Below are 18,001 nucleotides of genomic sequence, written 5' to 3'. Positions count from 1 at the left end.
GATTAAATGACGTTTGAAAGTTGAGAATCGTGAATGTCAGTAATTATTAGTTTAGTACGCTAAGCGTCTTAGCAATCGAATAATTGTTTTTGGCAAGACGTGTTTTTCAAATAGTTTGCCATTGCAAAACTGCTTCAGTTGAGCAATACGAATAGAGCTATTTTTTTTACTGAAATGTGGAACATTTCAGCATTTCCCAGAAATAAAAACTAAACGTTTTTAAAATATTTACTTTATCCTGGTTTCCTGTGTCAGGGCCGTGTGCAGTGTTCGTGATGTCTTAGGCTACCATGTTTAACTGTTGATCGGTATAAAGATGGTCCTTCAAGGTTACTGCAGCACATTCAGACTTCTGCTCAATAATTAAAGAGTATTGAAAATACAGACTGCTGAGGGTGTTATTGCTTGTGTGTGTGTGTGTGTGTGTGTGTGTGTGTGTGTGTGTGTGTGTGTGTGTGTGTGTGTGTGTGTGTGTGCGTGCGTGTGTGTGTGTGTGTATTCTTACAGCACTTAGAATAAGAATTCATGGATTGGGGATCACTGTAATCTCACTGTTACAGTAAACAAACAAATAAACAAACCATAGTGTCAGTGCTGTCCTTTCAGCCTCAGTTCTGTCCATTTAGTGCAGCTGTATTATGTTAGACTGTAAATAGCTGTTTTGGAAACGCGTACAGACAGAGAACATGTTGGTATTGATCCAGACGGAGATGCCAGCACAATCATGATGGCAGGTGGATGCATACAAAGCATGCAGTTCACATTCCTCCATTATGAGTGATGGTGTAACCAAAGAAAATTCTGACATTGAAATCAGCCTGGGATTTGGGTCATGTGAGCTTAGATCACTGTAGCACCAGCCTGTGGTGTGGTGGTGGGGGTGGTGGAGGTAGTGGGGGTGGTGGTGTGGGTAGTGGGGGTGGTGGACATGGTTGTGTTGGTAATAGGGTGGTGGTGGGGGGATGGTGGAGATGTGGTTTGGGTGGTGGGTTTAGTGGGGGTGGTGGTGGGGTTATGGGGATGGTGGTGGTGGGGGGTGTTCTTTGGTATGGTGGAGGCACACTAGAACTAAGCATCCACAAATGGTCTCCTAGTTTAGTCAGGACTGTTAGTCAGTTAGCAACAACAGCAAGAAATAACCAATAATGGAAAATAGCTTACAAGAATGAACTTGAGCAACTTTTATTATGAGCAAGCAACTTTAAATAATGAATGTCTTTAAATGAGCGGCCATCAAGTCAAAGTGCAAAAGCATGAGGACTGAGCCATCTGTAAATATAACAACCTCTTTTTAAAAAGCCATTTTTCATTAAAAAGACTATCCGAAAAAGCACAAGGATCGGTAACAAACAGGCAAAGAACACTCACATTGTCACATCGCATTGGAATCCAACATTAGTTTCAAACAGCACAGACCTTTCCCCTCTCTGCCACCTTTGGTCAAAATGTTCAGAAAAAAGTTTGGATTTGCTGTAGTTCATTGGGTTGATTACGGGTATACATAGCAACACAGTGAACAGGCTTCAAGCCACAAGATGTGGTTAAATAACTCAGCCTTTAGCTCAACCTTTGGTCTGTCAAAGTCCTTTTCACACCAAGGCATGACTAGATAACACCTGTGCAGAGAGAGGAGAGCAGCTCCTTACAACTGGCCCGTCAAGACGACATACAGGTAAGTGGCGTCTACCTGTCCTGTGCAGTACATGAGTGGCATCCCATCAGGACCCGAGAGGCTTCACATCAGTCCTAGACCCATACAAAAGGCCCTCGGGCTTGTCCAGCACATCAGAGACTTTAAATATGAACAAATTATGACTTGAGAACACATACTGCCAATGCATAACTCCACAAAGTAAATGTTATATTACCTTCAAGAATGTGTCTGGATTGATGTCTTTATAAAATGTACCAGTGAAAACATAGGTACACGTATATCATAGAATTTCTTTTCTCGTTTCATTATAGTACACCTTCTCTTTCATAGGTTCTTCAGTTATCAGGTTTAGCCTACGCAGTGTAAGGGTGACAGAGCTCATACGCTAATGGTTAATGAGGTATTTTCTAGTTCTTATCAGTAATGCTTACAGCACACGGTGTTTAGGTGAAATGTTGGTGCTTCTTTGCATAAAATATTCTAAATATGCTCTACAGTGTATGAATAGCTATTGATTCATCCCCCTGTGGTATTAGCCTTACTCTCTCGTCATGCTCAGCACAGATTATTACTGATATTGTTGACTTTATTATCAAGGCAAAGTGCACATATTCCCTCAAGGAGCGCACTTCGTCAGAGCTCATCCAGTTTAACAATTAACGATCAAAGAGCCGGATCATATTCTGAGAATGTCAGCATATTAGCATATTTTTTCTTTTTCTTCTTCTTCATCTTATTATTATTATTATTATTATTATGTTTTTCAGTCTGGTACATTTTATATGAACAATAATGAATCAGTTTTGTTTTTATGGCTGAAGATAATTGCTATGATTATGCTATTAATCTCAAATTACCTCCAGTAATCTTGGACCGTCCAAACAACACAAGAGTTGATTGATCTAAGAAATATAAAAATGTCTACACTTAACTACTATATTATAATCAATTATCACTGATTACTACAATTTTGTTTTAAAATTGACACTGTTTAAAAGAAACCGCACATAAAAGTCTGGCCAATGGAAACATGTCTAACATGCTGTCACTGCCAGTATTTACACTCTTAGATTTGAGTACGCCTCACTGATAAACCCTGAGCAGCACCACTGACCTTTTTACAGCATCGTCTGCTGTAAAGTAATTTGGCATGTATAACATGATGGGTGTGAGTGCCTTCGATGATAAAATACATAATACACATGTGATGATAAGAACGGTTCTGCACAGGTATTCTGGAGAATCATTCTGGAGTTTACTGTTAGGTGTGGTTACTTTAAAGACTACACAATTGTGCGTTCCCATTAGGAAGGATGGATGTGCCAAAACCTCGAGTGATCGCTCTCACCAAGCGAGAAGGTCAGAGCTTCGGCTTCTTCCTAAGGATCGAGCACGGGGAGGAGGGCCATCTGATCCGGGCCTTGGAAATGGGCAGTCCTGCTGAGCTAGCTGGACTCAGGGATGGAGACCGCGTCATCAGAATCAATGGAACTTTCGTGGACGACCTGGAACACCTCCAGGTTCTAGAATCTGAAACTATAAACCATGCTTTTAAGCTTGGACGCTTCCACATTAAAGTTGAAATGGCTTCTTTATAGATTATAATGTGGGGTCATGACTCTTATCAGACAGTTGTCAGAGTTGAGAAGTGCATGCTTGCTTTATTCACCTGTATCAGGTTGCAGATCTGGTGAAGAGGAGCGGCATGAGTGTCACATTTCATGTCCTTGGGGAGGAAGCATATAAACTGGCCAAAGGCAAAGGACTGAACCTGGCAGACCCCCAGTCCCGCCCCACTGCGGCCCCGCCCACCACAAACGGGGTGGCCACCCCACCGCCTAAACTCAAACTCTGCTTTCTGCAGAAGTCCACCAGTGGCTTTGGTTTCTCTGTCAAATCCACTAAGGGTGAGATTATGCCTTTTTAAATGGGCCCATGGATGTGTAATTTATAGACTGTGAGCTGAAACGTGCCTTGGTGTTCCCAGGTGAAGCGGGGGTGTTCATGGTGGATGTGGTCGCGGGTGGAGTTGCTGACAAGGCCGGGGTCAAAGCAGGTGATCGCCTGGTGGAGATCAACGGAGAAAATGTGGAGAGTGCTGCACATGATCAAATTGTAGTAAAAGTAAGCAACATTCTAACACTATAAACACAATAACGGTGTAAAAACCTGTAATGACCTATAATGACCAGTAAGACCATCATGACACCTGGCTCTTACTGACTTACAGGTCTCTTTTAGAATGACATTAATATGGAGCTTATATCTATGTCTACTTAGGTCAAAGCTGCAGAAAGAGGTTTGATGTTCTTATTGGTGGATGCAGCCACAGATAAATATTACAAGAATAAACGCATCACACTGGGGGCGGGACTAGCCACAGTGAAGCATCTCCCACAGACCCCCCGCATTTTGGAGATGACCAAGGGGCCCAACGGTTACGGCTACTTCCTTATGGATGACCCTAAAATGCCAGGTATATGGTAGTTGAGCTTTTCCAGGCTGGAGCGGAAAAGCTCCACACCCTCCTCCTGTTCTCCACTTCACAGTTCTCACAGGGTTCAGGGTGAGATGCTGTTAGTCTGCCCACATTGCCCCTTATGAGCAACTCATCTTCTCACATACAGCGCAAAGCCTGACACAAACGCAGAATCACCCCTACAGACATACAAAGAGCAGCACGTCTACTTGTATAAGTAACCAAGTGGGTTTTTTTGCATCTTGGACAGCATGCGAAAGGAAGATAGCAACCAACTGTAGTGTAGCACTATTCTGTTGCAACACACACCCATATTCATCATGTGCACTCCTCAATAACATCATCAGATCCTGCAAAGCTGCAGCGTGCCTTGCCACTATTATTTAGTAGACGTGCCTTCCAGGGTTACACTGCACAGAAGCCATCTGTTCCATTCCCAATTCAGCGATGGCACTGACACACGAAAAAGTCCAGCAACGCTGATTTAATCATACCAGCGCAACGCCCACTACCATGCCATGACTAATACCCAGGAAAACATGGCGATTTAAAATTATGTTAAATTAAATATACATTCTCATATGAGAATTCCCAGCGCATGATGGATTTAAGGGGACCACTGCATTCTATATGGTGCTTAACACAGGAAAATAGATCATTACTCCCTATAGATTTATTTACAAATACATATTTTACCACAGATTAAAATTGGCAGTGGAAAAGACCAAACACCACACATACATGGAGATGTCATGTCCCTGACAGAAATGTGTTATAACAATTTGATCATCACTAAGATTCTGTACAGCATCAGTATTCCCAACGCAACCTTCTCTCAACAAAATACCCAGCTGTATATTCTATACTGTATACTACACAAGAAATAAAACGCTTGTCCGTCCGAGTCGGTACAAAACATCTATACATGGAAACATCTATATATTGCAGCATATTTCTGTCCTGCAGGTCATTTCATTGGAGAAATAGACGCCGGAAGTCCTGCAGAGAGGGCAGGCCTACGGGAGAAGGACCGTGTGGTGGCGGTGGACGGTGAGGAGGTGGACCACCACACACACGAACAGGTGGTAGACAAAATACGCCGGCTTGGGAACCGGTGCTGCCTTCTGGTGGTCGATGCAGAGACGGACAAAATGTACAAGATGGTAAGTTGGATTTCAAATACGCGTAACTGTCGAAGCAGAAACGACGCTGCTGACGGCGTGCTGTCCTACCGCAGGGCGGTGCGTCTCCTCTGCTCTACTGGGCGGAAACGAGGGCTTCCTGCCCCGAGATGATCCAGGCTGAGGCAGAACCGCACCCTCACCCCGTCCCTGCCGCGCCCGTCCCTGCGGAACGAGCCTACAAACCCAAACTGTGTCGGCTGGAGAAGACTGGAGCTGGATACGGCTTCCACCTCAATGGCATCCAAGGAGTTCAGGGGCAATATATCAAACAGGTGGGAGTTATTCAATGGAATTCCCAGAGTTTAAGAGCACCATGTGCTAGTTTGGACGCTTTTTATGGCAAGACCACGTCATCACGTCCATATAAATGAAAGCTAATAAGCAGCTAATACAGATATACAGAAATAAACCACAGCTGGTTCAACAATCTCTGAATATCCACTACGCGTCAGGTGGTTAAAGGCGGAGCGGCAGACCGGGCCGGCTTGGCGGAGGACGACATCTTGGTGGAGGTCAACGGGCTGAATGTGGAGAAATGCATGCACGAGGAGGTGGTGGGGATGATCCGCAGCAGCGGAGACACGCTGGTCCTCCTAGTGGCCGAGAAGGAGGCGTACGACTACCTGAAAGCCAAAGGGATCCCCGTCACCCAGCGCCTGCTGACCCCGAGCCAGACGGCCGCGCTGACGGAGCCTGAGGTCACCCTAGAGGAACCTGGACCTCAGAGGTCAGCCACGCCACCGGGTCAACCTCGCGCGAGGGTGAGTGCCTATTAAACAAGCTCACCGCAGCCGAGGAACGGCTGTCTGACACTAAAATGTGTCTGTCTAAAATGTCTGACACTACATTGCTTCTTTTAACAATCTTCTTCTGTTATTTTAGACACCTTCTTCATCCTCTTCATCCTCCTCGGCGGGAGACAGTGTAGACGAGAGGCTTTGAGAAGACAGCCGAGTTTCTGCTCACACTGGACTACTCGGATGTCTTTTTTTTTTTACATTATCAGTTTTGCACGATCATGGTAAATCGCTTTTACTTTAAGCAGTAAACAGCTGCGGTGCTGATCTGACTGGAGCACAGTGGTAAACTCCGTCCGATGACATAGCAGCTTTGCATACTGATCAAAAGAAAAGCAGCAGGCATAATTAAAAAGTTATTTATTCGAGTGTCCGAAGACCTCCCCTCTCGGTGGAGGACATCCCTCACATTTAGACTGAACATTCAACAACTTAAACAAGAAGCACTTATCCAGACAGCATCCCTGACATGAAGAATTGGGTACAGCCATCGATTCTTCCTTGACAACAGCGGCCTGGCGTGATGAAGAAGAGCTGTTTTATGATTCTGTAAACTAAATCAATATCTTACGCTTTTTTGCACAATAATGCTCTTGGGAATTGATTTTACTCTGTACACTTATATTTAACACATTTTTTCTGTTCAACTGACAGTGTCATTCAAATTTCAGTGTCAATGTAGGTGTGTCAATGTCAGGTCTGATGGACGAGTGGAACTGCACCCCTGTGCAATCTGGGTAATCTAAACCAGATTTAAAGACCAAATAAACTGACCAGTAAAAACAAACCTGCTTGCTAAAGTCTTTGACTTTCTGCACTCTGTACGCTTCCTGTGAGGTTGTGTGTACTGCATCTAAACGTCCACACGAGCAAATCACATTCACACCGTGAGCTTTGGCGTTGGCTTGTGTGTGCAAGTCCAAGTCCAAGCGGCGCAGATAAGTCGATACGGGCTGCCAGCACCACAGCGGTCCAACGGAGACGAAGGAGAAACCCAAATCACTCAGTCCCAACAGAAATAAAGGTCACTTAGAAAGGAGTGGAAGGAGGGAGCAGGTTGGGAGGAGAACGCCGGCCCTCATCCTCCTCCTCCTCCTCCTCCTCGCTAGGTGGCGCTCACGGGCTCACAGAGCCATGTGCTTCTCGGGCGCCTGCTTGTGCGCCAGGTAGAGGAAGAGGATGCTGGAAAGGGCGCTGACGAGGAAGATCACGTCGAACCAGCGATGGTAGAAGTTGAACTGCAGCTCACCCAGGACCTCGGTGACGATGGTGCGGTACTCCAGGGGCATGCTCATACGTATGAGCAGGACGCACGAGACAAAGTACATGCCCTGCGGAGACGAGACGGAGACAACCGTGAGCCCTCCACACGCAACACACCACCCATGACACGCAGCGGTAACTGTGGTTGTCTGCAAGTCGGTTACCATGATCTGGGCCAGCACCAGAACTATGACGTTGGAGGACTTGCTGCTGGAGATAGCGTAGAAGAACTGGAGAAAAGAGATCCATGTTAGTTTCCAGGATGATCACATAAATTAAACTCTACACTGGTGAGTATCTCTCACACTGACTTATCACTTAATGGACATTAAGTGTTATCAGAGCCCCAAATAAGAGTCAAACAAGAGAGGTGAGTGTACCTTAGTGAGTGTAATTAAGGTACTTTACCTTATTGAGTGTAATTAAAGTACTTTACCTTAGTGAGAGTAATTAAAAGCCCTCTTATAGACGTGACAATGATGATTCCCACCAGGATAAAAGATATATGCTGAGACCAAAACTTCACCTGTGGAGAAGTGAAGTTTGAGGAATTAACATGACAGAGGCGTGAACAACACCACCTTCCTATGACAGAGCCAGAACATCAGACAGCTGATCTCAGATCAGAGGCGGAGAAGCGACCCCTCCCCCTGCTCCGAGGGTGAGCAGCTCAATCATTGGCTGGTGGTGGAGAAACATTAACCTATCACGGGGGTGACTAATTCATAACCAGAGCAGAAAGAGGCCAGGAACACAGTCACCGTCTGCAACATGCAAACGCATAGACTTGTGCTTGCCCACGCGTGTGTCTGTGTGCGTGTGTGTGTGGACAGGCTCAGGGAAGGGGCTCACATCAAACTGAATTCCCAGATAGTTGACCGTGATCTCAATCCCCCTCGTCACCGGGTCGGTCTTTCCCACACGGTCAAACACTATGTTTATGGTAGCCTGCGCAGAAGAAGAGAGGCAGGTTCACACCTTCCTCCTCCGTCAGGAACACACATCAACATCCTGTGGAATATGGCCACACCACTGAACAGAAGGGTGGCCAGAACACACCCTCTGAACTTCAGTCACTGAGCCCTGACACGTTCTCAGCCCTCAGTTAATGGCAGTGTGTGTGACAGTTAATCAGTGTGTGTGTGTGTGTGTGTGTGTGTGTGTATGTGTGTGTGTTCCATTGTTCGAGTTTGACTGGGAAACAAATTTATGCTTACCATGAATATTTTCCACACACAGTAAATGGAGAAGAAGTACCCCAAAAAGTTGAAGTATTTCCCCTGGAAAGTCTTTGAGTACTCTATCCGCTCCTGCTGACGAGATGAAACAGGATTAGTGAAAAATAAAAAAAAAATAAAATAAAATTATTTTTTAATTCAGGAAATTTCCTGTCTAATTGTTTAAAATGACCATGATTGACACTGGTTGATAACACAGAAGCTTAAACACTGTCTGAGTGTGTTTGAGATAAAAAGAGATGAGGAGAGATGGGGCGAGAGAGAGAGAGAGAGAGAGAGGGAGAGAGAGAGAGAGGGAGAGAGATCGAGCAAGAGTGAGAGGCTGGCCCGTGTACATGAGTGAGAGGTTTGCCCTTGTCCAGGACCCCAGTGAAGGTTGCAGGGGTGTGTGTGGGTGGAGTGTGTGCGGGTGGGGTGCGTGCGGGAGGGGTGCGTGCGGGTGGGGTGCGTGCGGGTGGGGTGTGTGCAGGAGGGGTGTGTGTGGGTGGGGTGTGCACACGGCACCTTCGTAGCCTGCAGGTCCACCGTCTCCAGGAAGAGCTGTCTGCTGAGTTCCTCCAGTGCGTCCACTTCCTGTTGAATCAGGGACAGGTCTGGACGTCCACCATCAAGGAGCCTCAGATCACACACTGTTTTATTCCCCCTACTTGATGAATGTGAATGTCAGTCCCAACTACTGTGGAATCTGACAATAATTCAAATAGTCTAGTTAAAAATTTATATAGTTTAAAATTAATACCATAAATAGTATGAGCGAAAAACAAGAATTTTTTAACTGTAAAAAAATTATCTTTGGCAGATTCTCACCCCTCAGCAAATTACAAACACAGAATATAGAATGCAGAATATAAGACTATATAACATAGAAATGTTTGATGCACACGGTATTGTTGAAGCCCTACAGCTGCTGTTTTTAAGCACAGCTCCTCAGCTCACGACGCAAAGCCCAGATCAGTCAACAGATGTCCAACACAAACGCAGCCTGTTACGCAGTGCACATCCTCAACTCCTCCCGCATTATTAAGATATCTGAGTAAATCCAAGATGACCTGTGCCACCCAGCAAATCTCAACTCGGCGAGGCCCACGTGCCCACGTGGACGTGAGAGGATACTCTCGCTGGCGGACGGGGAGGACGTGACACTCTTGATCATGCCCCAGAATCCCGTCTGCTTGTTCTGGTCCTCGCCACGCTGGTACATCTGCCTCCTCGTCATGGCAACCCTACACAGGGAAGAGCACTGGGTCGATATCAAGGCAGGCCTGTGTAGGCTAATGCAGCACTGCTATTGGTTAGGAAAAATAAACCCCTCGCGTTAATGTCAGAGGCTGAAGTGCTGATCTGGACAGAGAAGAGAAGATCAGCCCAGCGTGCTTGAAGCTTCAGAGTGCGTGGTGACCCCTGGACGACCTCTCTCTCCCTCTCGACGTCCATTAACGGCTTCCCTCACATCTCACCTCTTCTTCTTACTGACGATCATGTCCATGGTCTGAAGGAGGCGCCTCTCCAGGGCCAGGATGTCGCTGTCCGTCACGTTCCTGTTGGGGAGGAGGCACAACGTTCTCACAACGTCCTGACAACAGCGCACTGCAGCGAACTGCTCTAGCCTCTACAGCCTGTGACCTGCCTGTGAGCACCTACCTCAGGAAATAGGACATGTACGTGTAAGGGCAGTTGACAGCACCGAAGCCAGACAGCAAAGCCATCAGCGTCACGCCGATGACCCCCACACGGCTTATGAGTTGCTCTATAGAGAGAATGCCTGGGGGCCGGAGAGGGTCGTTACCGTGGAGTATTTAGAAGTCAAACTTCAGCAATGAACATCACGCCACCCGCGAGGGACGCGTCAGCCTTACCGTGTTTCGGACTCAGTATGGGAAATGGGTCTCCCAGCTTCCAGAAGAAATACATGAAGGTGAACCAAACCACGCACGCGAAGAGCAACCTCTGTTTGTGCACTAGGACACACAAGGAGATGAAGATCGTCGTCAGTGAAGCAGTGTTTGCAGAAGTGGAAACAACCTCATCATCACCACCAATCACACGCAAAGAATATTTAGGTTTGACATAACTGAGGATCTACTTACGTAAGCGTATATTACTGACCACAAAGTAGCCAATGTAGAAAGGCACCACAAAGATTAGAACCAGCAGTATGACATACAAGTTCAGTTTCCAATGAAAGTATCTGGATCTGTAAAGGCAAATAAAACATGACTTTGAAGAACAGACATTAAGAGGACCCAAACGTACAAGCTTTCCACCTGGCCGAGACACTTACGTCGCGCTCAGCGCGCCGAGGATTTCAAAGATGATCAGCTCAAACATGGTGCAGGAAAAGGCGAACGTGACCGAGAAGACCACCTGCACCACGTACTGACGCACCTGGGGAAGAGACACACTCATCAGGGTCAGCCCTTTCTGGGGAAGACACACTCATCAGGGTCAGCCCTTTCTGGGGAAGACACACTCATCAGGGTCAGCCCTTTCTGCTGACAGAACATAAAGCATCACGTCACTGCTCTAAAGGCCATGTAGCAGTACGCTACCGACACACAAGAGGGAAATCTGCACACACTGAAAATCTGTACACAGGTGGGAAGATTTAGCTTTCCTCTTTGTGAATTTCAGTAAATTCATGTCCACAAACAGACCTAGTCAGCAGCACTCACATTATACTGGATTGTTTATAAATCCAAGAATAAATTAAAATCTAAGAATGATTAAAGAAGAGACAGGTTGACGACGTGGACAACATTCTGTTTACATGTCCACGTGCGTGTTCCTTTGCAGCATAATCTGTCAGCAGATATAATCTGGTGTTGGTGACATTTGTGAACTCTCAGAACAGCCCTCAGTCCTGGACTTGTTGTGCCGAGGGTCGTTTCTTTAGGGTAGTTTAAAGGAAGCTGGCTGATTGCATGTGCCCAAATAGCTCACTTCGGGATTAAATTAATCCATTCGAGATTAAGTATCGGGCCACGAGCTATTAGTCAGTTATTGTGGTGCATCCCTATAAAACTGGTGTGAAGTGATAAAGGACTGTTGTGTGTTAACAGTTTACCTCATAATCTTTAAACAGCTGCCGCATAAAGAAAAGCCAGCCAAAGCCAAAAAACAGCACCTGAAACAGAAGAGGGGTAAACTAGCCAGATTATGTAGGTAGTGACCACATTTACGTTTATATGGTGAATGTTGGTGTGAGCGACAATTACAGCAGAGGAAACACTGACCTGAGAGGTGAACATTATCACTGAATCTACGAAGAAAGACATAGTGCTTGATCACGCGTTTCAAATTATTCCATATAACTAACACTACCCTATCTTTTTATGAATTTTCTATTAGTGACGAAATCGAAAAATCATTGTTAGAAACATTGTCAGTTTCGTATCGGCTGTGGTCTTCATTTCAATGTACTTCATTCCGTCGCACGGTGATGACGCCAGCAACTTCCTGTACGACTACAGCGCCGCTCGCGCTACTCACACGCGTGCGCGGGTTGTGTCTCTAGATTCACCACTAGATGGCGATATCGCATCAGTCTTGTGCCAAGTGTAAGCGCGCACACAGCTTAGCAACAAAAACAACAACAACAACAATAATAATTATAACAATAATAAAACAATAATTTTTTTTATTAGCATTTGTTTAACGTTGTGAATTGTTTTATTTGAACATTTAATCAGTTAAAATGAAAAGGGCAACACGATTTTTAAAAGATGATTGAACCTATGTCTTTGCTGTGATGGGAGTAGGCTATGTGGGCACAGAGTCATGTCCAGTACTGTGTGTACCTGGACTGTGGTGCTGAAGAGGCCAACCAGATCACAGCTGTATAAGACTACAACAGGCGACATGAAGAATTCCAAGATTTAGCACTGTATGTTTCATATCAGACCATGTGGGCTCCTGCCACACTGGGTCACAGCTCCCCAACCCACCCTGCGCCCAACAGCGGCAGTGTGGAGGGTCCAGGAAGTCAGCACACACTGCAGCCAACAAGAAGGAGGTCTGTGAGAGCAGCTACGGAGGCCCTGTGGGCCCAGTCACGACCTGATGATACAAGATGGATGCTGAGCTAAAGCCTGTCCTGTTGACTGTCCAGTTCACCTCTGAGCTCTTCTAGTCATGAGGTCTGTCAACTGCAGTCGCAGAGCAGGACTGAGGAGGCAGGAGGCTCCATCAGCAAACTGTAATCAGTCACAGTCAAGCCGTCCAAATGTGGGGGTAGCATCTTTATTATTATTACTAACTATGAAGCCTACTTTTGTAACTTTTGATACATTTTCAAAACTGATACTGTTTTTCATTGCTGAACATTCATTCAGAGGGCATTCAGAGGGCATTGAGATATTTTTAACTTTTTAACCGCTAGTCTAGATATTTTTTATGATTATGATTCAAATGCAGATAAGGGAATAAGGGTAAGGTTGTTGTTTAGAGGTCATGGAGGAAAGGAAGGTTGTGAGGTAAAGTGCTGAACACAGAAGCCACGCCCACCCCAACAGTGTGCTGAACAGAGAAGCCACGCCCACCCCAACAATGTGCTGAACAGCGAAGCCACGCCCACCCCAACAGTGTGGGTGTAATAAGAGGACATAGTCATCCAGTCAGAAGCTGCTCACTGGATATCTGATGCCCCTACACCAAACCAGCTATGCGTCATAGCCCCCTATAACGATGACCCACGAAACTGACGCCCTGAGCAGAGGGGGATCAGGTGGCAGAGTCATCCTATCAGCAATGACAGGACGAAAATATCAGGAAATGGGTACTGATCACAACGGGTACGAAGGGGGCGGTGAGATAAGTTATTTCTATCTCTGTTTTCAGAGAGAGGTTGCTTGGCATCCAATTAAAGGTGAAAAAAAATTATAGAATGATATTTTAGCAAGACTGCAGTGTTTCATTAGCAGCGGATCCTGTTAGCAGACAGCAGTACCCTTCACACAAGGTCTACAGCAGTAGACGTGCCCACCACCTTCACGCAGATGATGGAGTGGATGTGTGCCAAACGCCTGACGTAGCCGCTGGTGTTGGAGTCACTGTTTACCTGGTGGTGCACATATGATGGAGGCTATGATGGAGGCCTGGCTGGAAATGACAGAAAAAAGGATTTTAGGGACAAACCAGTGTCTTACTGTAAGATAATGACTATGCTAAGGAAGTGTTCTATCTTAAGAACCCCCTAACTTAGGAAGTCTATTTGAGGATAACACTGAACATGTCCTAAATTCAAATAATGCCCAAAATGGCTGCAAAGACATCTTCTGCTAGATGGGATTAACAGAATGCCACAGTAACTGAATTTGGGTTGGCACCCACCTGCTGTAGAGAAGTGTGTGAAGAGACACTGACCTCTGACTGTTCTGCAAGCCTGTCTGATTGACGTGCAGAATGTCACATAGATTTGTCCTTTTTATTAAAATGAAGTTGGGCCACCCAGTCTGTATTGTGTACTTCAGAAATCTAAAAGCTTTTCTTAAGCTTCATGCTTTTACGATCACCGCCGCAGTAAAAAGTAACATTTCTGTCACATCGAACAAGTCTGGCTATTCTATCCTGACATCTCTCCACTGTAAGGCATTCCCACCTGCACTGCCGTCATTGACTGAAGGGGTTTTTGCTGTCTGCACCATTCTGTGTAAACTCATTTTAGAGTTGGAAGGGAAAATTCCAGGAGATACAATTTCAGAAATTCTCAAATCCTTTGGCACCCACAGCCATACCATGTGCAAAGGTACTTGGATCATATTTTCCCCCAATCTGATGAGTGATGAGAACATTATTTGAAGAATTTGACCCTTTATTTTATACATTGCAGTGTTGTCATATGAATGGCTGATGGAATAAATACGTAAATTAGCAGGTGTACAGGTGTTCTTAATTTAATTTTCAGCTCAAACATGGAAATTCATATGTTTTCATCTTTAACAACAGCCTACTAACTTCTCCTTGACTATGAAGCTCCATCATTAGTACACAGTGAGTAATACCATTAGCTTCACTGATGGGTAGCCTACGTAGTCCAAGCAAGCAGCTAATGTTACAGTAGCTATCTTTATTATTACCCAGTTGTCTGCCATCGTCAGAACAAACACAGTAGAGTTGGGAGCTCAGCCACAACCAATCAGAAACAAAGAGATAAACATGGAAACAGAATATAAATAAAAGATGAGCAGACAATGGTGTGATGGCGAAATGGCGTGGTGGCGTGGTGGCGTGACGGTGTGACGGTGTGGTGGCATGAAAGCATGACAGTGTAGGGGTGTGGTGGCATGGAGGCATGATGGCATGGTGGTGTAATGGCGTGGTGGTATGACAGAGTGGTGGTGTAATGGCGTGGTGGTGTGATGGGGTGGTGGTGTAATGGCGTGGTGGCGTGACAGAGTGGTGGTGTAATGGCGTGGTGGTGTGAGAGTGGTGGTGTAATGGCGTGGTGGCGTGACAGAGTGGTGGTGTAATGGCGTGGTGGCGTGAGAGAGTGGTGGTGTAATGGCGTGGTGGTGTGAGAGTGGTGGTGTAATGGCGTGGTGGCGTGACAGAGTGGTGGTGTAATGGCGTGGTGGCGTGACGGGGTGGTGGTGTAATGGCGTGGTGGCGTGACAGAGTGGTGGTGTAATGGCGTGGTGGCGTGACAGAGTGGTGGTGTAATGGCGTGGTGGTGTGACAGAGTGGTGGTGTAATGGCGTGGTGGCGTGACAGAGTGGTGGTGTAATGGCGTGGTGGCGTGACAGAGTGGTGGTGTAATGGCGTGGTGGCGTGACAGAGTGGTGGTGTAATGGCGTGGTGGCGTGACGTTGTGGTGGTGTAATGGCGTGGTGGCGTGACAGAGTGGTGGTGTAATGGCGTGGTGGCGTGACAGAGTGGTGGTGTAATGGCGTGGTGGCGTGATGGGGTGGTGGTGTAATGGCGTGGTGGCGTGACAGAGTGGTGATGTAATGGCGTGGTGGCGTGACGTTGTGGTGGTGTAATGGCGTGGTGGCGTGACAGAGTGGTGGCGTGACAGAGTGGTGGCGTGACGTTGTGGTGGTGTAATGGCGTGGTGGCGTGACAGAGTGGTGGTGTAATGGCGTGGTGGCGTGACAGAGTGGTGGCGTGACAGAGTGGTGGTGTAATGGCGTGGTGGCGTGACAGAGTGGTGGTGTAATGGCGTGGTGGTGTGACGGGGTGGTGGTGTAATGGCGTGGTGGCGTGACAGAGTGGTGGTGTAATGGCGTGGTGGCGTGACGGGGTGGTGGTGTAATGGCGTGGTGGCGTGAGAGAGTGGTGGTGTAATGGCGTGGTGGCGTGACGGGGTGGTGGTGTAATGGCGTGGTGGCGTGACAGAGTGGTGGTGTAATGGCATGGTGGCGTGAGAGAGTGGTGGTGTAATGGCGTGGTGGTGTGAGAGTGGTGGTGTAATGGCGTGGTGGCGTGACAGAGTGGTGGTGTAATGGCGTGGTGGCGTGACGTTGTGGTGGTGTAATGGCGTGGTGGCGTGACAGAGTGGTGGTGTAATGGCGTGGTGGCGTGACGGGGTGGTGGTGTAATGGCGTGGTGGTGTGATAGGGTGGTGGTGTAATGGCGTGGTGGCGTGACAGAGTGGTGGTGTAATGGCGTGGTGGCGTGACAGAGTGGTGGTGTAATGGCGTGGTGGCGTGACGTTGTGGTGGTGTAATGGCGTGGTGGCGTGACAGAGTGGTGGTGTAATGGCGTGGTGGCGTGACGTTGTGGTGGTGTAATGGCGTGGTGGCGTGACAGAGTGGTGGTGTAATGGCGTGGTGGCGTGATGGGGTGGTGGTGTAATGGCGTGGTGGTGTGATAGGGTGGTGGTGTAATGGCGTGGTGGCGTGACAGAGTGGTGGTGTAATGGCGTGGTGGCGTGACAGAGTGGTGGTGTAATGGCGTGGTGGCGTGACGGGGTGGTGGTGTAATGGCGTGGTGGCGTGACGGGGTGGTGGTGTAATGGCGTGGTGGCGTGACGGGGTGGTGGTGTAATGGCGTGGTGGTGTGAGAGTGGTGGTGTAATGGCGTGGTGGCGTGACAGAGTGGTGGTGTAATGGCGTGGTGGCCTGACAGAGTGGTGGTGTAACGGCGTAGTGGCATGACAGAGTGGTAGTGTAATGGCGTGGTGGCGTGACGGGGTGGTGGTGTAACGGCGTGGTGGCGTGACAGAGTGGTGTGATGGTGGCATGGATCACCAGCTACACTGAGACCAAGCACAGAGGGAAGGGGGAGCGGTGCTCAGCTGGAGCGTGGAGAAGGAGAAGGTGTAGAGGAAGTGTGACAGAATCCCCCCCACCAGGTGCTGCGCAGGTGGGACTCGGAGCTCATCATAGCATCTATCATAACATCAGCAGGAGCGCTGGACCTCTCCTCTGGGCTGTAACCCTTTCAGTTTATCAGGTACCACCATGCTCGGGGTTGGTGTGTTTCAAGGGCTCAATCTCCCAAAAGGACGTGGTACAGCAGGCATGACGAGACAGATATGGGGAGAAAGAAAAAGTCATAGGTGACCTGGGAATTTAAAGATAAGAGACCTGCTGGAAGACCTTAAAGGGCCGCCCATGCTACATGCAATCCTGTGTGTGTGTGTGTGTGTGTGTGTGTGTGTGTGTGTGTGTGTGTGTGTGTGTGTGTGTGTGTGTTTATTACAAGTGTGCCTAACCCTGTCTCATCTTGCTTTTTGTTGTTTTGTTGTTTTCGGACCCTTTGGCCAACACAGAACCCCAGGTGGTCCAAAATAGCAGAACATGTGGTGAAATTACTGCTTCTGCCATCTGGCTAGCAGTATTGAAACCTGGAAGACCACAGTCTTTAGAAAAACAATCAACCATTGCTGGCATGGATGTATTTCCTCCAGACAGGGAGGTCAGTGATGGTCCAGGGAGTTGTGCAGCCCAGACAGAAGCCCCAGGTTCCCTGCAGGCAGCTGAGTATGGTGTCCTGGGTCAGGCACACGCCACACAAGAGGTCGCGTGTTGCTGTATGTTGTTTGTAGGCTGCGTTGTTTGAAGGGTAGGCCAACAGTGGCCAGCTATTGGCTGTTAGGGATGTACCATGCTGGAGTGTCCTGCGCCATGTAAACAGGTGACATATGGCAAACGGGTGGCGAGTGTGGGGTCTCCAGGCTCAGGATCATTCATACGGGACAGAGATGACGATTTTAGAGCGTGGTCTGTAAGAAATAACGCAGGTGAGACTGGTGAGGGACCAACCCTACCTGCCTGCAGTGGATGCAGACGAGGTTCCTGGTGGTCTGTGTATGCAGCAAAGAGGTGAGCTGCATCCTCCAGCCAGCGCCTACGCCTCCTAGCACACCTCCACCCCTCTAGGCCCTCCTAGAAAACCTCCACCCCTCCAGACCCTCCTAGCACACCTCCACCCCTCCAGACCCTCCT

At 47.6% G+C, this 18,001-nt stretch overlaps 2 protein-coding genes and 1 long non-coding RNA gene across 3 annotated transcripts; 1 reads left to right on the top strand and 2 right to left on the bottom strand.

Annotated features, from left to right (window-relative positions):
* Positions 1–1,166: 1,166 nt before the first annotated feature.
* LOC143512036 (uncharacterized) lies at positions 1,167–6,112 on the bottom strand. The gene is made up of 3 exons (XR_013130343.1): positions 5,366–6,112; positions 3,324–3,718; positions 1,167–3,190 (listed from the first exon to the last, which is right to left on the bottom strand). It is a non-coding gene; the product is annotated as an uncharacterized LOC143512036 (long non-coding RNA).
* pdzk1 (PDZ domain containing 1) lies at positions 1,588–6,914 on the top strand. The gene is made up of 9 exons (XM_077001899.1): positions 1,588–1,672; positions 2,963–3,174; positions 3,333–3,561; positions 3,642–3,778; positions 3,935–4,130; positions 5,100–5,296; positions 5,371–5,589; positions 5,770–6,078; positions 6,200–6,914. Exons 2-9 carry the CDS (start codon positions 2,968–2,970, stop codon positions 6,257–6,259), a joined length of 1,554 nt encoding a protein of 517 aa, XP_076858014.1. The 5' UTR covers positions 1,588–1,672; positions 2,963–2,967; the 3' UTR covers positions 6,260–6,914.
* On the bottom strand, positions 6,348–12,073 carry LOC143512035 (Golgi pH regulator). The gene is made up of 14 exons (XM_077001900.1): positions 11,849–12,073; positions 11,680–11,739; positions 10,897–11,000; positions 10,703–10,809; positions 10,472–10,573; positions 10,257–10,377; positions 10,073–10,153; positions 9,729–9,838; positions 9,120–9,208; positions 8,595–8,687; positions 8,230–8,325; positions 7,814–7,903; positions 7,542–7,607; positions 6,348–7,445 (listed from the first exon to the last, which is right to left on the bottom strand). Exons 1-14 carry the CDS (start codon positions 11,888–11,890, stop codon positions 7,239–7,241), a joined length of 1,368 nt encoding a protein of 455 aa, XP_076858015.1. The 5' UTR covers positions 11,891–12,073; the 3' UTR covers positions 6,348–7,238.
* Positions 12,074–18,001: the final 5,928 nt, after the last annotated feature.

The sequence above is a fragment of the Brachyhypopomus gauderio genome, chromosome 4, assembly GCF_052324685.1.
Source record: "Brachyhypopomus gauderio isolate BG-103 chromosome 4, BGAUD_0.2, whole genome shotgun sequence".
In the NCBI taxonomy this organism is placed as follows: Eukaryota; Metazoa; Chordata; class Actinopteri; order Gymnotiformes; family Hypopomidae; genus Brachyhypopomus; species Brachyhypopomus gauderio.
Note: the sequence above shows the minus strand (reverse complement) of the source record. Positions and strands in the feature narration are given on the sequence as shown.